The sequence below is a fragment of the Lathyrus oleraceus genome, chromosome 5 (genome assembly GCF_024323335.1).
Source record: "Lathyrus oleraceus cultivar Zhongwan6 chromosome 5, CAAS_Psat_ZW6_1.0, whole genome shotgun sequence".
NCBI lineage: Eukaryota > Viridiplantae > Streptophyta > Magnoliopsida > Fabales > Fabaceae > Lathyrus > Lathyrus oleraceus.
The window spans coordinates 229,223,654-229,242,143 of NC_066583.1; the positions used below are offsets into that span (position 1 = coordinate 229,223,654).

At 36.4% G+C, this 18,490-nt stretch overlaps 2 protein-coding genes across 2 annotated transcripts; one reads left to right on the top strand and one right to left on the bottom strand.

Moving 5' to 3' along the window:
* Window positions 1-914: 914 nt before the first annotated feature.
* LOC127079903 (uncharacterized) lies at window positions 915-1,829 on the bottom strand. The gene has a single exon (XM_051020256.1). It carries the CDS (start codon window positions 1,827-1,829, stop codon window positions 915-917), a length of 915 nt encoding a protein of 304 aa, XP_050876213.1.
* A 12,251-nt stretch (window positions 1,830-14,080) lies between these two features.
* Window positions 14,081-16,835, top strand: LOC127083194 (probable magnesium transporter NIPA1). Its single transcript, XM_051023448.1, has 9 exons — window positions 14,081-14,345; window positions 14,470-14,718; window positions 14,811-14,867; window positions 15,115-15,205; window positions 15,327-15,487; window positions 15,579-15,706; window positions 15,797-15,934; window positions 16,136-16,228; window positions 16,386-16,835. Exons 2-9 carry the CDS (start codon window positions 14,592-14,594, stop codon window positions 16,566-16,568), a joined length of 978 nt encoding a protein of 325 aa, XP_050879405.1. The 5' UTR covers window positions 14,081-14,345; window positions 14,470-14,591; the 3' UTR covers window positions 16,569-16,835.
* The last annotated feature ends 1,655 nt before the right edge of the window (window positions 16,836-18,490 follow it).

Sequence of the window (18,490 nt, forward strand, 5' to 3'; positions counted from 1 at the left end):
GAAGATGCTCATGATCCTTGAGGCTTTGCAAATGCAATGTTATGATGCCATGAGGGATCTTAGGGCCAAAATTGGGGTCTTACACCGCTCACTATTTATTATGTTAAATACATGATTTAATATAATTGCCAATGCCGCGAAAGCCTACAGGGTCACACACAAAAGGACGGATTGATGAGAGATAGAGTAACTAAGGAATACCGTAATGTACGGTGCACTTAAGTGAATTGTAGAACATCGTAAGGTACGATGTACTTAAGTAGAATATGAAATATGGTAAGGTACCACACGCTTAAGTGATTTTGGCATATTATAAGATATGGGCCACATACACCTGAGTGGGCTTTTCTTAGCTTGCAGCCCACACAAGTGGTTCTATAAATAGAACCCTTGTGTAGAAGCATTTGTGCAGTTGCAATTTCGTTTCTCTCTCTCACTCACTCAAAGCCTTCATTCGTAGCAGCTAGCACTGAGATTGAAGGAATCCGTTCGTGTGGACTGAGTAGAGGTGTTGTCATCGTTCAACGTTCGTGATCGCTCCGTAGGTCTGCATCAAAGGTTACAATCGCCACAAGAGGTAACGATTCTATCACTGATCATGCCCATTCGTAAGGATCACTAAAGGATAAATTTTAAATTCCGCTGCATTTTGGATCGCTCTTCTCCTTCACCAACAACTTCACCACTTATTTCCTCACAACTTCTTTCATTGTTGGAATCAACCTTCTTTGGGGCTGTACCACTGATTTGTGACTATCCTTCATCAGTATTTTATGCATGCATACTATGGGGCTAATTCCTTTAAAGTCTCCAATGGTCCATCCCATATCACTCTTGTATTTCTTCAGCACTTGTACCAATTTTTCCTCTTCTTTTGCATGTAACCTAGAACTTATTATAGAAGGATAAGTATTTCAAGCATCCAAAAAGACATACTTCAGATTTTCAGGTAATTGTTTTAATTTTGCACCTGTACCTGCTTCATCTTCCTTTTTTGTCTCGGTTCCCCGTGGAGCTCTTAAATCCTCCCACCGGCGTGGTTTGGATTTCAACCAAGGTGGTTGCACATCCAACAAGGCAAGCATTTCCTTCTCTCTTGCATCCTCATTATCCTCTATTTCTTGGGCGGACAAACTAAGAACTCTTTCCAAAGGCAACTTAGGGACTTGGCTCGGAATAACTTTTACTACCATTTTATCTATCACTTCCACTGCATTACTTGTCCCTATGTCTTCTTTGTGTTTCATGGTGCTTCTCACATCAATTTTTAGCTCTTTATCATAAACTTTGAGGGTCATGGTTCCTTCCTTAATGTCTATCACACATCTCCCTGTTTCTAGGAAAGATCTTCGTAGAATAAGAGGGATCTCTTCATCTTTAGGCATCTCAAGAATCACAAAATCAACAGGGAACACAAATTTATCTATCTTAACCAGAACATCTTCAACTACACCATAAGGTCTCTTCACTGAGTGATATGCAATTTGGAGTGTCGTCCTGGTATCTTGAATTGTTCTTATTCCCAACTTCCTGTAAATGGACAAAGGCATAAGACTCACACAAGCTCCCAAATCAATAAGTGCCTTTTTGAATGATCTATCTCCAATGGTGCATGGAATGGTGACAAAACCTCTATCTTTCTTTTTTACTGGGATCTTCATACCCCGCAAAATAGCACTATAAGTTTCAGTGTCAATGATGCATTTCTTGGAGATGATATCCTTCATGAATTTTGCATAGATGGGCATCGGCTCAAGTGCCTCAGAGAATGGAATGTTAATTTCTAACTTTCTGAAAATCTCTAAGAACTTCTCAAGTTTTTTTCTCATTTTGGCCTTTCTTCTTGTTCCTTGTAGGAAATGGGAGTTTGACGATATGTTTTGGTTCTATTGGTTTTTCTTTAACAACCTGTTTTGGTGTAACCTCTTCCTCCGTTGTGGTCTGATTTTCTTTGATTTCTACATCCACTTCGAGAAATTGGTCTTCTTCCTCAGGTTTGTCTTCAGGCATTTCAAGTGATTTCCCACTTCTCGTTGCCACTGCACTCACATTATTATGGTCTCTCAGATTTGTCACAATTGTACTAGGTAGGGAACCTTGTGCTTGAGAACTGGTTATTTATTTTGCTACCTGACCCATCTGAACCTCCATATTTTTGATAGAAGCAGTAGTGTTCCTTTGATTATTTCTGGTTTCTTGCTGGAATTGGGAACTTTGAGCTGCCATCTTTTTAATGGCAATTTCCCAATCGGACTTTTTGGGTGCTTGTTGTTGATATTGTTGTTGTGGTTGTTGGTATTGTGGTTGATACTATTGTTGTTGCTGTGGTCGATACTGTTGTTGCTGTGGTTGGTTCTGATACTTAATAGGGCCCTATTTTTGAACATTTCCTTGCTGATCTTTCCAAGAGAAATTTGGACGGTTTTTCCAGCCTGGATTATAAGTGTTAGAATAAGGGTTGTTCTGCTTCAGAAAATTTATTTCTTCAATTTATTGCGCAGTTGCAACATAGTGCATGGCAAAATGAGGTCCACCACAAATCTCATAATTAACAACTTGAACAGGTTGAACTTGGGCTATCGTTTGAGTACCTATATTCATCGCCTCAAGCCTTCTCTCAACTTCAAGAGCAACTTGGTCTTCCATCTTCACAACTTGATTTGCAAGTTTCAAATTGATCACACCCTCTAGTTTCTCATACTTCTATCATATAATTCTAGATGTTCATTTGCAGCAATGGCTTCTATGATCTTCTTGATACCAGTGGTTGTTGTAAAGTTGGTTGAGCCACCGGCAACTGTATCAATAAGTTGCTTAGTCTTCAATCAGATGCCATTTACAAACATTTGCATATGTTCAGTCTGATCCAAATTATGAGTAGGACAAGCAACCAGTAACCTTTTAAATCTATTATACGCATCACCTAGTGATTCCCCTTCCTTCTGCTTAAAATTCACAATATCATATCTTTTTCGAATATAAACAGAAGCAGGAAAGTACTCATTTAGAAAAGTTGTTTCCATATGTTCCCATGTAGTAATACTTCCAGCTAGCAATGAATAAAACCATTCTTCGGCGTCTTCAGGTAAAGTGAACGGGAACATTCTCAATTTTTTGCTTCTTTAGTATGCCCCTCAATCTTTAAAGTAGTGCTCATAGTAAGAAACCTTTGTAGATGTTTATTTGCATCTTCATTTAATTTCCCTATAAAAGCCGTCTTCTCAAGCTGACTGATGGTTGTTGGGTGCAATTGAAAATTTTGAACATTCACTAGTTGATTCACTATAGTCAAACGTCCCAATATGGTGCATTTGCTCCTCCATAATCCCCAAGAAGTCTTTCTTGTGGTTCAACCATAATTGGATCTCTCTCTCTCTCTCTCTCTCTCTCTCTCTCTCTCTCTCTCTCTCTCTCTCGGATTCTGTATCTGAGTGCTCATAAATTTCTGCTTCAGAAGTAGCCAACTTGTCTGAGCCTAGCGTGCAGAGTTTTTTCTGGTTCTACGTCAAAAGTAAAATTAGCTGAGGGCTTTCCTCGCATACAAAGATTAGTAATAACCAAAAATAGCCACAAAAATAAAGATAAAATTAAAAATTATAGCTGTAGAGCAACAAAATTTTAATTGAAATAGATATATGAACTCTATTATCTTTGGCAATCCCAGACAACGACGCCAAAAACTTGATCGATAAATTAGCAAGTGTACTAATCTGCCAATGTAGTAATAAAAATGGGAAATCCCCAGTATCGATCTCAATGACTGCTTGACGATACATAGTTCTGGATTAATTTCAACTAAACAAAAGCTTGGGGGTTTGGGGATAATTTGGTGAAATTATAAAGCAATTGCAAATAAAGTAAACGAAGTAATTGTACGGTTTAGACAAATATGAGTAGTATATGCTAGAGAAGTTGTATGATTCGATTTAGTAACAACTCTGAATTAACACTGCAACAACTAATTTTAACTAATTCATTACCGATTCTTTAGGGTGTTTTCTCCTAAGTCCTTAGGGAGAAAACCTTTAATCATCCAACCTAATTCCTATGTCCATAGAGAATTACATATGAAATTAAACATTCAACTATCAAGAATATTCCTGTTTCTATAGGGTATCCCTAGTCCTAGGTGATATCTGTAGGAGAATTACCATCCAAGGCGCAGCGGAATTTAAAATTTTCTCCATTTAGAGATCCTTACGAATGAGCATGATCAGTGATAGAATCGTTACCTCTTGTGGCGATCCAAACCTTTGGTGCAGATCTCTGATAATGATCAAAACCTTTGATACAGATCCACAGGGCGATCACGAACGTTGAACGATGACAACGTCTCTACTCAGTCCACACGAACGGATTCCTTCAATCGCAGTGCTAGCTGTTATGAATGAAGGCTTTGAGTGAGAGAGAGATACGAAATTCCAACTCTTCAGTTGTGTTTTCTGTCTCAGTGAGTTACAATGCTTCTACCCAAGGGGTTCTATTTATAGAACCACTTGTGTGGGCTTCAAGCCAAAATGCCCACTTAAGTGCATTTTGGCCCATATCTCATGATATGCCAAAATCACTTAAGTATTTGGTACCTTACCATATTTCGTATTCTACTTAAGTACACCGTACCTTACGATGTTCCTTAATTATTCTATCTCTCATCAATCCGTCCTTTGTGTGTGACCCTATAGGTTTTCGCGACGTTGGCAATTATATTAAATCACGCATTTAACATAATAAACAGTGAGCGGTATCTAGCAACACATCACTGCTACCCAAGTCACGAAAATGTCATGTGATCTGACAAAACCTCCTGTGATAATAATTATGTGTATAATTACCCCTTTGCCCTTATGTCTATATTGAACACAAGGTATAGACCGTGTCACCCTTGTCCAGTTCAATATTGGGCCCATAGACATTTATCCTGTTACGCAGGATGGGCAAATTCCATCTAGGACACTCATGTCCCTCAGCATGCTTTGTGGAGTACCCATCAACTGTCTTTATGGTTATCCAGTTACGGACAACGTTGGATCAGCAACAAAGCACTTGACTCTACATCTAGGATCCATAGTGGTTTCAGGTCGAAGAGTGGTATACACCATTATCACCATGAGAATAACTTATGGCACTTTGCATAACTTTCTATATAGTATTCTCATAGCGGGTCAATCCGGTATAAATATTACTCCTAATATTCATACCTATGTTTAAGACTTGATAACTCTTTATCCATGATCCATGAGATGTGATCATCAGCCTACAAACATAATAGTCTTAATGCTTTAATGTTATCCCACTTCACACTAAAACTCGACTACGGATACTTTAAGAATAGTGTCCTTATGTTTAATGTGTTCTCATGATTAAGTCACACTTAATACATTAAACAGACTATCTATTCCAGGGACTTTATTAATCAACCATAATAAAGAAAATGCCTTTTATTATTAATAAATAATTCGATACAAGTAGCAAAAGTATTGGCCTCTAGGGCTTACACCAACAATCTCCCACTAGCACTAGAGCCAATCAGACATACCCCGTATGCCCATTGATCTAGTATGGCCATCATGCTTCTGCTGCGCAAGAGGCTTTATCAGTGGGTCAACTATATTGTCAAGTGTAGGTACTTTACATATTTTCACATCTCCTCTATCTATTATCTCTCGAATGAGATGATAACGCCTAAGTATGTGTATGGATCGTTGGTGAGATCTAGGCTCCTTAGCTTGTGCGATAGCACCATTGTTATCACAATAGAGACCAATGGGATCCACAACGCTAGGGACTATGCCAAGTTCACTAATGAACTTCCTGATCCAAACAACTTCCTTTGCTGCACTTGAGGCAGCAATATACTCGGCCTCGGTTGTAGAATCAGCAACTGTATCTTGCTTCGAACTTTTCCAGCTCACAGCGCCACCGTTCAAGCAAAACACATAACTAGATTGCGATCTAAAGTCATCCTTATCTGTCTAGAAGCTAGCATCAGTGTAACCAATTACAGTCAACTCTTCCTGACCTCCATATATCAAGAATGATTCCTTAGTCCTTCTCAAGTACTTAAGGATATTCTTAACAGCTACCCAATGGGCATCACCAGGATCAGATTGGTACCTACTCGTTGCACTTAAAGCATACGAGACATCTGGTCGAGTACATAACATGGCATACATGATAGATCCTACTGCAGATGCATATGGAATCTTATTCATGCGTTCCCTTTCTTCCTTAGTTGAAGGGGATTGTGTTTTTGATAGACACATGCCATGTTGCATAGGTATGAATCCTTTCTTGGAATCATGCATATTAAAGCGTCTCAGCACTTTGTCTATGTATGTACTCTGACTTAGGCCAAGCAGTTTTTGTGATCTATCTCTATAGATTCTGATTCCTAATATATAGGCCGCTTCACCTAGGTCCTTCATAGAAAAGCATTTCCCCAACCAAGTCTTTACTTGTTGCAGGGTAGGGACATCGTTTCGAATGAGTAATATGTCATCTACATATAACACCAGGAACACGATCATGCTCCCACTAACCTTCTTGTAGACACAAGGCTCATCTTCGTTCTTGATGAATCCATATTGTTTTACCGTTTCATCAAAACGAAGATTCCAGTTTCTGGAAGCTTGCTTCAATCCATAGATTGATCTTTGTAGCTTACATATCTTATGGGCTTCTTCTGGTATGTCAAATCCTTCAGGCTGTGTCATGTACACATCCTCAAGAAGATTCCCATTAAGGAAAGCAGTTTTGACATCCATCTGCCATATTTCATAATCATGATATGCAGCGATAGCAAGTAAAATCCGAACAGATTTAAGCATTGCAACTGGTGAAAAGGTTTCATCATAGTCAACACCATGAATTTGTTTATATCCTTTTGCAACCAGTCTTGCCTTATAGGTATGTACCTTACCATCCATGTCAGTCTTCTTTTTGAAGACCCACTTGCATCCTATAGGATTAACTCCTACAGGAGGCTCTACCAAGTTCCAAACTTGGTTCGTGTACATGGAATCTATTTCGGAATTCATGGCCTCTAGCCACTTCTCAGACTCGGGACCAGTTATGGCCTCTTGGTAGGTCACATGCTCATCTTGATCCATGAGTAATACATCACCTTGATCTGTTATGAGATATCCATATCTCTCAGGTAGGTGACGTATCCTGCCTGACCTACGCTGGTCTTGTTCTACTTAAGCAGGTTGCTCTTCCACAACCATTTGTGTTTCCTGCTCTAATTCCTCCATAGGTGTATCGATGCTTTGTGATTCTTGAATTTCTTCAAGCTCTACTTTCCTCCCATTGGTTCCTTTGGAAATAAAATCCTTTTCTAGGAAAACTCCAGTTCGAGCGACAAACACTTTGCCCTCAGAAGGATTGTAGAAGTAATATCCTCTTGTTTCTTTAGGATATCCCACAAATAAGCATTTGTCAGATTTGGGCTCAAGCTTAATTGAAATTTGTAGTTTCACATAAACTTCGCAACCCCAAATCTTCATGTAAGACATATGTGGTTTCTCACCACTCCATATCTCATATGGTGTCTTATCAACCTTTTTGGATGGAACACGGTTAAGTGTGTAAGCTGCGGTCAACAGTGCATGTCCCCAAAAGGAGTTTGGAAGATCGACTTAACTCATCATGGATCGGACCATGTCCAACAGGGTTCGATTTCTTCTCTCAGACACACCATTCCATTGGGGTGTTCCAGGAGGAGTGAGTTGGGATAGGATCCCACACTCTTTCAGATGGTCATCAAACTCTAGGCTTAAATACTCACCACCTCGATCTGATCGAAGAGTTTTAATATTCTTACCCAGTTGGTTTTGTACTTCATTCTTGAATTCCTTGAACTTTTCAAAGGACTCTGATTTGTGTCTCATTAAATACACATAACCATATCTACTGAAATCATCAGTGAATGTGATGAAGTGCTGAAAACCTCCTCTGGCTGGTATGTTCAGTGGTCCACATACATCAGTATGTATGAGGGCCAAAAGATCATTAGCTCTTTCACCTTTTCCTTTGAATGGAGACTTTGTCATCTTTCCAATTAAACAAGATCTGCATGTCTCATATGATTCATAATCAAAAGAGTCCAACAATCCATCTTTATGGAGTTTGGAAATGCGTTTCTCATTTATGTGGCCTAATCGGCAATGCCAAAGGTAAGTTGGATTTAACTCATTAGGTTTCATCCTTTTAGTATTAATGTTATAAATTGACACTTCAAGATCAAGGACATATAATCCATTGTTCATTTGAGCAGTAGCATAGAATATATCATTCAAATAAATTGAACAACAATTGTTCTTTATTATGAATGAAAAACCGAACTTGTCCAAACAAGAAACGAAAATAATATTCCTGCTAATTGCTGGTACATAATAACAGTTCTCTAACTGAATTATTAAACCACTAGGTAAAGTCAATTCATAAGTTCCTACGGCTAAGGCAGCAACCTTTGCTCCATTGCCAACTCGTAGGTCGACTTCACCTTTTGCCAAATCTCTACTCCTTTTCAGTCCATGCACATTTGTACAAATGTGAGAACCGCATCCAGTATCTAATACCCATGATGCAGAAGTAGATAAATTAATTTCAATAACAAAAATACCTGAAGTTGGAGTCTCTACTCCATTCTTCCTATCTTCCAGGTACTTTGGGCCGTTCCTCTTCCAGTGTGCGGTCTTACCGCAATGGAAGCAGGTGCCTTCTTTTTCTATGCTTCCACTAGGCTTCAAAACAGCAATAGTGGGTTTGGGTTTGGCAACTTCCTTGCCTTTCCCTTTATCATGTTTGAGGACAATCCTCATGTCTTGGTACCAATCCAGAAAATTTGTCCCAGACAATTTTTCCTTGTCAAGGTTTGATCGCAATATGTTGTTAGAGGTGTTTGTTGTCATAGTAATCTACACAAGGATTAATGAAAATATAAGTATCATTGACATATTTAATTAGGCCTTTAATTAAACATGCTCCCACTATTTTATTGAAAACAAATGACCCTCATCATTTGATTTGGAAAATCCCGTTGGAAGATTTTCTAGTGGGTCGAGATCCATATTTCACTTCGTTCTAAGTCCGCGTAGGCGGATTACACAAAACTAGGTTATTTAGGTAGGAACTCCTTCCAATTGTATCTCATACAACTCTCGAAAATTTCAGTTGGGTGAATAACTCCTTATTCCAATCCATCATATGGATCATTCCCAACTCTTGCTTCTAAACATATATATAATCTTATTATAATTTGTTTAGTTAAGTTTGACCCATTGTTTTAACAGTTGGATATTACAATTATCCCATCGCACCTTACTAATATAGAACATGCACCTCGCGTAGGCGAAACCTACATTATTCGATACTAGTCTTGATGAGTGTTAAAACTTGGAAAGCTTAAAACTTAATATTTATTTTGAGGGAATTGCAATTTTTCTGATCTCACCGGCTTGTTTATCATATAAACCGTCTCTCACATGCATCAACATACATTCACATGCATCAACATGCATACATACATAATGAAACAGTTATGGCCCCTAGCGCAATTGTTCTCCCAAGCCAATGAGAGAACCTAAGCTAACCTACAACGATCTAAGCTTCTCCAAGCAAGATCTTCAAGGTTGTCCTCCTTTGGCACTGACTTCTTTGCTTTCTTCATATCATTACATTACATGAAAGAAACTTGTTTTACATACGAGGGAGTGAGATGAGAAAAGAAGTTACATTTGGGAGATTAAGAGAGAGGCACGACACGCCGGTCGTGCGTCTGATCCTCGATCCCTTGCACTTTCATACCTGTATTCAATACGCTACACATACCAAAAGTGTAAAAATATCCAAAATAAACTCAAACCAAGAAAATACTATCATGACACAAACTGACTCAAAAACTAAGGAATTCAGATCAAAATACTACAATTCACTTGGTTTCTTGTCACATAAATGGTAAAATTTCTAGCATAAATAATGACCTATCACCTATGTCATCCTTCGTTTAGAGTCATTAAGCAATTATTTCCTATTTTATTTAAAACATTATATGTTGAGAGTCTTCATTGTGAGGTGTGTGAGCTTGCTAAACACAAGTGTGTGCCTTTCTCTATTTGTAATAAAATGAGTACTTTTCCGGTTCATCTAGTTCATACAGATGTGTGAGGTCCATATAATATTCCAAATACTTCAGGTGCCCATTGGTTTATCACAATTATTGATGATTGTACTTGCGGTACTTGAGTCTACTTAGTTAAACAAAAATTAGAAGTTATTCATGTGGTTCATCAATTTCTCTATATGGTTAAAAATCAATTTGATACGAGTATTAAGGGGATTCAGTTTGATAATTACAAGGATGATTTTAATCATAATCTTAATTCTTTGTGTCAAAATGAAGGTATCATTCATGAGTCTTCATGTGTTAAAACACACCAATAAAATGGCATGGCTGAAAGAAAAAATAGGCATTTGTTAGACCAAACACGTGCTATGATATTTCAAAATAAAGTTCCCAATAAATATTAGGGCGAGGCAGTTTTAAATGCATCGTATCTCATAAATCGTTTGCCTTCTACTGCCTTGCTTCCAAAACTCATATGGAAGTCTTATCCTCGTTTTATCTTGATGTGTTTACCTCTAGTAACCTCACCCCTAAGATATTTGGGTGTACATCGTTCTTCCATATTCATAGTGATGGTAGAGGGAAACTTGATCCTAGAGCCTTAAGGTGTGTCTTTAAAGGTTATTCTTCCACCCAAAAAGGTTACAAATGTTATCATCCACCGTCTCACAAGTTCTTTGTCTCTCGAGACGTCACTTTCAATGAACAAGAAAGTGACTTCGTTCAAGCTCATCTTCAGTGGGAGAACATAAATAAGGAAGATGAGTCACTTATACTTCCTAACCTTACTCTCTGAACTGAACGTGATTTTGAAAAAGATCAAACTGATGTAAGATATGGGAAGAATTTAATATATACAATAAGGAAGACTATTCCTGAATCTACTCATATCCAAGAGTTTGACCCAACATTACATGAGGTAAATTCTAACTCTAGTGATTCAACTTCTGAATTTTCTCATGAATATGAACCATAATCCAATTCAACTCTACCACCACTACCATCACACTATCAAGATTTACATCTTTCAATTGCCCTTAGGAAAGATGCCAAAAACTATACCAAACAACCACTTTAACCTCTATCCAACTACCTAAGTTTGGAACATGTTTCACCTACCCATAAAGCCTTCATTACAAATATGAACACTATAAAACTACCTACCTCTCTATGTAAGGCATTATATGACAGAAAATGGAAACAAGTCATGGATTTAGAGATGGAGGCACTGGAAAAGAACAATACTTGGGAATTGGTTTCTTTACCAAATAGAAAGAAGCCTATAAGGTGCAAATGGGTATACATCTATTAAATACAAGGCATATGGATCGATTGAGAGGTACAAGGCAACATTGGTAGCCAAAGGATTCACTCAAACCTATGAAGTAGATTATTCAGAGACATTTGCTTTAGTTACAAAAATGAATACAGTTAGGGTGATATTATCTTTAGCAACTAACTGTAATTGGAACTTAAACCAATTCGATGTGAAGAATGCATTCCTTCATGGTGAACTTGAAGAAGAAATCTAGATGGATTTGCCTCTTAGGTTCCGTGAACATACTACCACCAACACCGTGTGCAAGTTAAAAAAAATATTTATATGGGTTAAAGCAATCACCACGAGCATGGTTTGGAAGATTCACTAAAGTTGTTATAGGTTTGGGCTTCAAACAAAGTCAAGGAGGTCATACCTTATTTATCAGACATTCTGAAACTGGGGGAGTAACTATGTTATTGGTATATGTGGATGATATTATAATCATAGGTAATGACGAGGAAGGACAATAATTATTGGATATACACTTAGCCGAGGAATTTGAGATTAAATCCTTGAGAAAACTGAAATACTTTCTGGGAATTGAAGTTGCCCACTCTAAGAAAGGAATTTTCATATCTCAACAGAAATACATTACTAGTATTCTACAGGAAACTGACAAGACAACATATAAGTCTGCAAGTACACTAGTTGATCCAAGTGTAAAGTTAAGAAATGCAAAAGAAGATATTGCGCTTGATAAGGAAATGTATCAGAGATTAGTCGAAAAACTTGTATACCTCTCAAATACTAGACCTGATGTTGCTTTTGCTGTTAGCTTAGTCAGCCAATTCGTGCACTGACCAAAATAGATTCAATTATAAGTTGTGCTCCGAATTTTACAATGTTTGAAAGGAACATCTGGTAGCGGAATTTTGTTTGAAAGAAATGAGAGTGTAGGTCTTGAAGAATATATCGATGCCGACTATGCAGGGTCAATTGTGGATAGGAGATTAACTACAAGTTATTGCACTTTTCTAGGTGGAAATCTTGTGCCTTGGAAAAGTAAGAAACAAAATGTAGTATCAAGATCTAGTGCTGAAACATAGTTCAGGGCAATGACACAAGGGATATGTGAGCTAATATGGATGAAATCAATCTTAGAAGATCCGAGGATAAAGTGCGATGAACCAGTGAGACTTTTTTGTGATAATAAGTTGGCATCATAGCTCATAATCCAGTGTAACATGATAGAACCAAACATATTGAAGTTGATAGACACTTCATTAAAAAAAAAATAGACAGTGGCCTTATTTGCACTTCATATGTGTCTTCCCAAGACAACCTTGCAGATCTTCTAACAAAAGGGCTTAACAACAATAACTTTGAAGAAATTGTTTTCAAGCTGGGAATGATAGATATATATTCACTAGCTTGAGGGGGAGTGTTATAAATAATTAATTAGTTTGTTATTTTTATTAGTAATTTAAGTTTGGATCTTTAGTAAGACCCTTTAGGTTAGAATACTCTATTTAAAGAGATTAGTATTTCTATATTCTTAATCATAATATATCAAATTATTCAGCTATGATAAAGAAAAAATCTTCAACGGAATTCTAAATTCATCAATAAAGAGAATCACATTTCTAGATATAATTATACCTCAACACCAATAAATTTAACAGAACGACCTAGTTTGCCACATGCAAAATACCAGTGTATTATATTTATTTTCTAAAGAGAATCAGATTTCTAGATATAATTATACCTCAAGACAGAAATGCACAAAACCTAAATATTTATTTTATAAAGTCATGAGAGTTTTAGCAGCAATAAACTGTCAAGAAAAAAAACTGAAAATACTATACCATAACAGTAAGTCATGAGAAACAAATGTATTGTAGTTCCATATTAAAGATCTAAAAAAGATGAAATTGGGAGAAAAGAGAGACTATGTGATGGGAGAAGGAAGACATAAGTGATAAAGTTGTGAAATAGTGAAGAACAATTTCAAAATGATCCAGCAATCAAAAACAAGACAAATGTTTGTTTGAAAACAGAAACAAGAATATAATTGAAAAATAGTTAGGATAGACAAAAAAAAAAAAACTCTTAAAATAATGAGATGGTGACCAAAGAAAAAAAAAGAAGCTAAAAAACATCTAATTTTTTTATATTATATCCTATTAAAAAATCTTTATATTTTTTTTATATCATTTTATTTTATTATTGACGTTGCGGTCAACATATTCCGAATTCAAATTTAGAATTTTATATAATATATCATTAAAGTCAAACCAAAAAACTCCAATTACAAATATTTTAAATATATTTTTAAATACAATACCCTATTTAAAAAACTTGATACTTTTTCTATATAAGATTATTTCCATTTTCAACAACATTAATTATTTATTCATATTTGTAAATCTTCTAGTCTTTTGAATGAAATATTGTACTATTTTAGAGATAGAGATAGTTAGCACTATCTATTAACCCTATTGAATAAAAAGATTGCACACACACATACATCTCTATCTAAGTTTTCTATTGAACAAAGTACACAACTTTATACAACGTGTGTACAACAACCAAGTGGATTGAAATGAGTAGTAGTTTGCACAAAGGTTCAAAAGAAGAAAGTTGAATAGAAAATGATATAAAAAATCCAACTCACACATGAAGACAAATACAACGTGGGTGCGTTGGGCATTTTTGATTTGCACATAAAAAAGATTGGTTTTTTATGTTGCCATTTGTTTTTAGGTAACGAATTTAACGTTGCCTTTTTTTGTCTTCAACCCCTTTGGAGAGAACGCCCCCAATATTCATAAACCTAGAATCCCTTCTAACAAAAGATCACCACTTTCAATTTTTCATGCCCAAAACATGATTTTTATCGTTCTTATCATAATGGCTTTGTAGCTGTTAAAGTTTTTTTGCAGGGTGCCAAGAAATTAGGTACATAAAAATTGCATTTTTTTAACTTTCCTTTGTTTGTTTACGTTACATTAATTGATCCTTTTTGATGTTTTCTATGATGTTTTTATTCTTCCTTATTTTATGCATGATCATCATCTTCAAGGTCAAGGCATTCATTGTATTTGGCATCTTGGCCCTGCAAAGATTGTTGAATTGTTCGTACAAGAACAATTTTTTTTTTTGGGTATCATTTTTATATTTGGGTGGTGAAAGTGGAAAATCATCATGGGGATGTCTTCTGACAATATTATAGGGCTTGTTTTGGCTCTATCTTCTAGCATTTTCATTGGTTCTAGCTATATAATTAAAAAAATGGGTCTTACAAAAGCTGGCAATAATGGAAATAGAGCAGGTTCGTTTTTTTTTCATCTGGGTTGTTCAAAGGTTTTAACTTTTCTTAATTTTTAACCGTTTTAATATTGTGTTGTGCTTTGATTTGATCAGCCTCAGGAGGGCATTCATATTTGTTAGAACCGCAGTGGTGGGCTGGAATGACTACAAGTTAGTGTTTTTCTATCTTATGGTGTTGGTTTATCACCTATGTACGTACACCAGAATCACGACAATCACGACACCGATAATAATTTGAAAAAATGAATAAATTAAACGTAATCACAAGTTTGGTGTTGGTGTCGGTTTCGGATACGGACACACCTTTTTTCAGAGGTGTCGATGCTATATAGTTTATTCCTATTGATTTTGAGTTGACGATGTTGAATCGTGTGCATAAATTATATATTTTTTGCAGTGATTGTTGGGGAAATAGCTAATTTTGCAGCTTATGCATTTGCACCTGCCATTCTTGTAACTCCTTTGGGAGCTTTAAGCATCATTTTTAGGTAAGCAACATAACACGGTGTTCTTGGTAACATATTGATGTGTCCGACTTCTATTCGGTTTAGTTTAGATGCATTCATGCAATGCGAGAAAAAGTTATATAACCTTGTATTGACGATGCAGTGCGGTGCTAGCTCACTTCATCTTGAAAGAGAGACTGCACATTTTTGGCATGCTTGGATGTGCTCTCTGTATGGTAGGGTCTACGACTATTGTTCTTCATGCACCGCGTGAGAGAGACATTCATTCTGTCAAGGAAGTATGGCAACTTGCTACAGAACCAGGTACTTTCTTAAGCCTTAATTTCTCGAGTTTAAGTGGGCTGCGTTAAGGTTTCTGGCTAAGATACTTTGTTTTTCCTCATGAATGAAACAGGTTTTATTGTATACTCTTGTTTGGTGGTGATACTGGTTTTAGTTCTTATTTTCGTTTTTGCGGAAAAATATGGAAAGACACATATGATTGTTTATGTTGGATTATGCTCTCTGACGGGCTCGATTACGGTACCGAATATGTTTCTAATTTCTCAATGCTAACATTTCATGAATTAATCAATGATCACAATCTTGATGATCCTAGTTTTTGCATTATAGGTTATGGGTGTGAAAGCAGTAGGAATAGCTTTGAAGCTTACATTTGAAGGGAAGAATCAATTTATTTACTTTCAGACGTGGTTCTTTACAATAATTGTCATAGGATGTTGTCTTATGCAAATCAACTACTTGAACAAGGTACGTATTATGGAGTATGGACCTCTGTAGCACCGACACCGACACTTGTGATTACGTTCATTTTATTCATTTTTTAAAAAATTATTATCGGTATCAACGTGTCGGTGTCGTGTCTGTTGTCTGTGTCTGTGCTTCATACGTATGGACACACCATGTTGTAGTGTAATGTTTCTTATTTAATTCGGGAAACTATGATTGCAGGCTCTAGATACCTTCAACACTACTGTCATATCACCGGTTTACTACGTCATGTTTACCTCATTAACCATAATTGCCAGCATAATCATGTTTAAGGTAACTTGTTATGCTTTTCTGTATTATTGGTAATTCACAATTGGATTGTCTCGTAAAGGTTATAAATCACGGTTAACAGTCGCGTCGGCTCTTCAAAATTCGTGGCCAAATACTTAAAATACAATTCTATTGATGGTTTTGATTATTATATCTGCAGGAATGGGACACACAAGATGCATCGCAGATCGTCACGGAGTTGTGCGGATTCGTGACAATTTTATCCGGAACATTTCTCCTTCACAAAACTCAGGATATGGGAAGCAAACCGACCGAAACTTCTGTTCCTTCAAGTCCGCACCTTCCTTACACAATTAAGTCACCAGACAGATCTGACATTTGAAGCATGATGCGAGCAGCACTTCTCTTTCACCTATGTTCGTTCCCTCTGAAGTTTAACATCCCAAGTCTGCTACTTTTTGGTTCTAAGCAGCTTGTGACATTTTCAAAAGATAGAAAGAAATATAAAAAAACATGTAAATGCGAATGATCAAATATCTTATGACTTAGGGGATATGATGTTTAGATTCTTTGTTAGATCAGAAGTGTTTCTCTCTGAACAAAATGGAAAATATGAATTGCCCAAAGTTCTAAAAATATATTTTTTCTATGCATTGTGCCATCACCTACTTGTAAACTTTTACGTATCATTTTATGTAAATAGTATTGAGAAGATCTAGAGAGAATTGACTATGAATTATTCCTATTGCTAATTAAAATGAATATAACTCACATACATTATATATCTACAAGTAAGAAAGAAAACAAAAACTAGCTATTACAAAACTAATGATTATGTTTCATATGTAGAAAATGTTGAATATATTAGAAATATGATCCATGCACTTAATACCTCAAGTCAATGGTTTTGATTGAGATTTGGGGCCAAAATTACTTATGAGTCATGAACGTTTAAGCTGTTGCTATCCCACTCTCTCAAGACTCGACAACACTAACTAACTACAACTAACTAACCAAGTATTATATTTTATGACAAATAACATATAAATTCATTTCTTCAGTGACTTGGTGCATGTTTGGTATTAGACCGACTTAAATTTAAGAATGCTAACCTTTTCTTTCAAAGAACCTTACCACTTATTTTGTCAAGGATTCTAACAAGATTAGACTATAGACATTATTGGATCGATTATGTCCATTTTGATGTTCCCTTTTCCCTTTTAGTCCATTCTATTACTCTCAAATGGATGAACTGCATTACTAAAAAGAAACTGGTTTGTTCGACAATTAGAAATGAATGTTCCAGTTTCTCGAAGGAATTAGAAATGATGAGAGTTGGATAACTGTTGATTTTGAATGGTGGCTTTGATCTCATTTACTACGGCGCAAGGTGGACCTGCATGATTAACACTCCAACGTCCAAGTTAGTTCAAGATTCAAGATGAGTAAAGTGAAATTGGAGATAAAAGATTGTGTACCTTTTCATGACATGTGAACTTGTGAGCAGTTTTTATATTTTGGGTCGAGTAGAGTAAGCTTGAGATGGATTACGCCTTGATCAATTGGGCCTGGGCGATACAAAACAGTTGTCCATAAGGCTTTGCTGAGTACTGAAGGAGTCGGGGAAATACTTAAGTATCATTGGCCGACCTCCATGTCGTAGTCTGGTGTGGAATAGAATTGAACCGCTTGAGATCCGTTTCTTGAGAAGTAATGGAGAACATGCGCATTTAATGCGTTTTTATCATTATGATGCTTCGTCACCCATTCTTGGCACATGCTATGACGTGACTAACTAAGGTGTGACGCAGTTCATAGAGTGCTTAAGTGCACTTGAGTCTAGCGTGTTTCCATGAGTGGAATTATAACCGTTGATCTTGTGATCTTTGTTCATACTTGATCCCGATTTTTCAACTGCCATTGCTTATAAGAAGAGTGAGTTGAATACTTAGAAGTTTTTCGTAACCTTTTAGCTTTCAAGCTTTCTCCCTTTATTCTTCTTCCTTGTCGATTTCCTATAACCATGTACCTTCCTAACTCAATCTTTTTCCTTCAGCATTCCCCTATTTCCTTAGTTAGGATAAGTATCAACATCGTTGTTTTAGCGAGCTATTCTGAGGTGAAAACCTCATCTGGGTCATCTTCCGATTCTTCTCACTATTCTCTAAGTAATGATCACATGGGATCAGAAATCACATGCATATCTGACGATTCTGACTCAGAAAGGGTATCCCCCAAGATAATTTTCATAATTAGAGTCTCATTCACTTCCATCTGGTCCATCAACTGTTTGATCCTTTAATT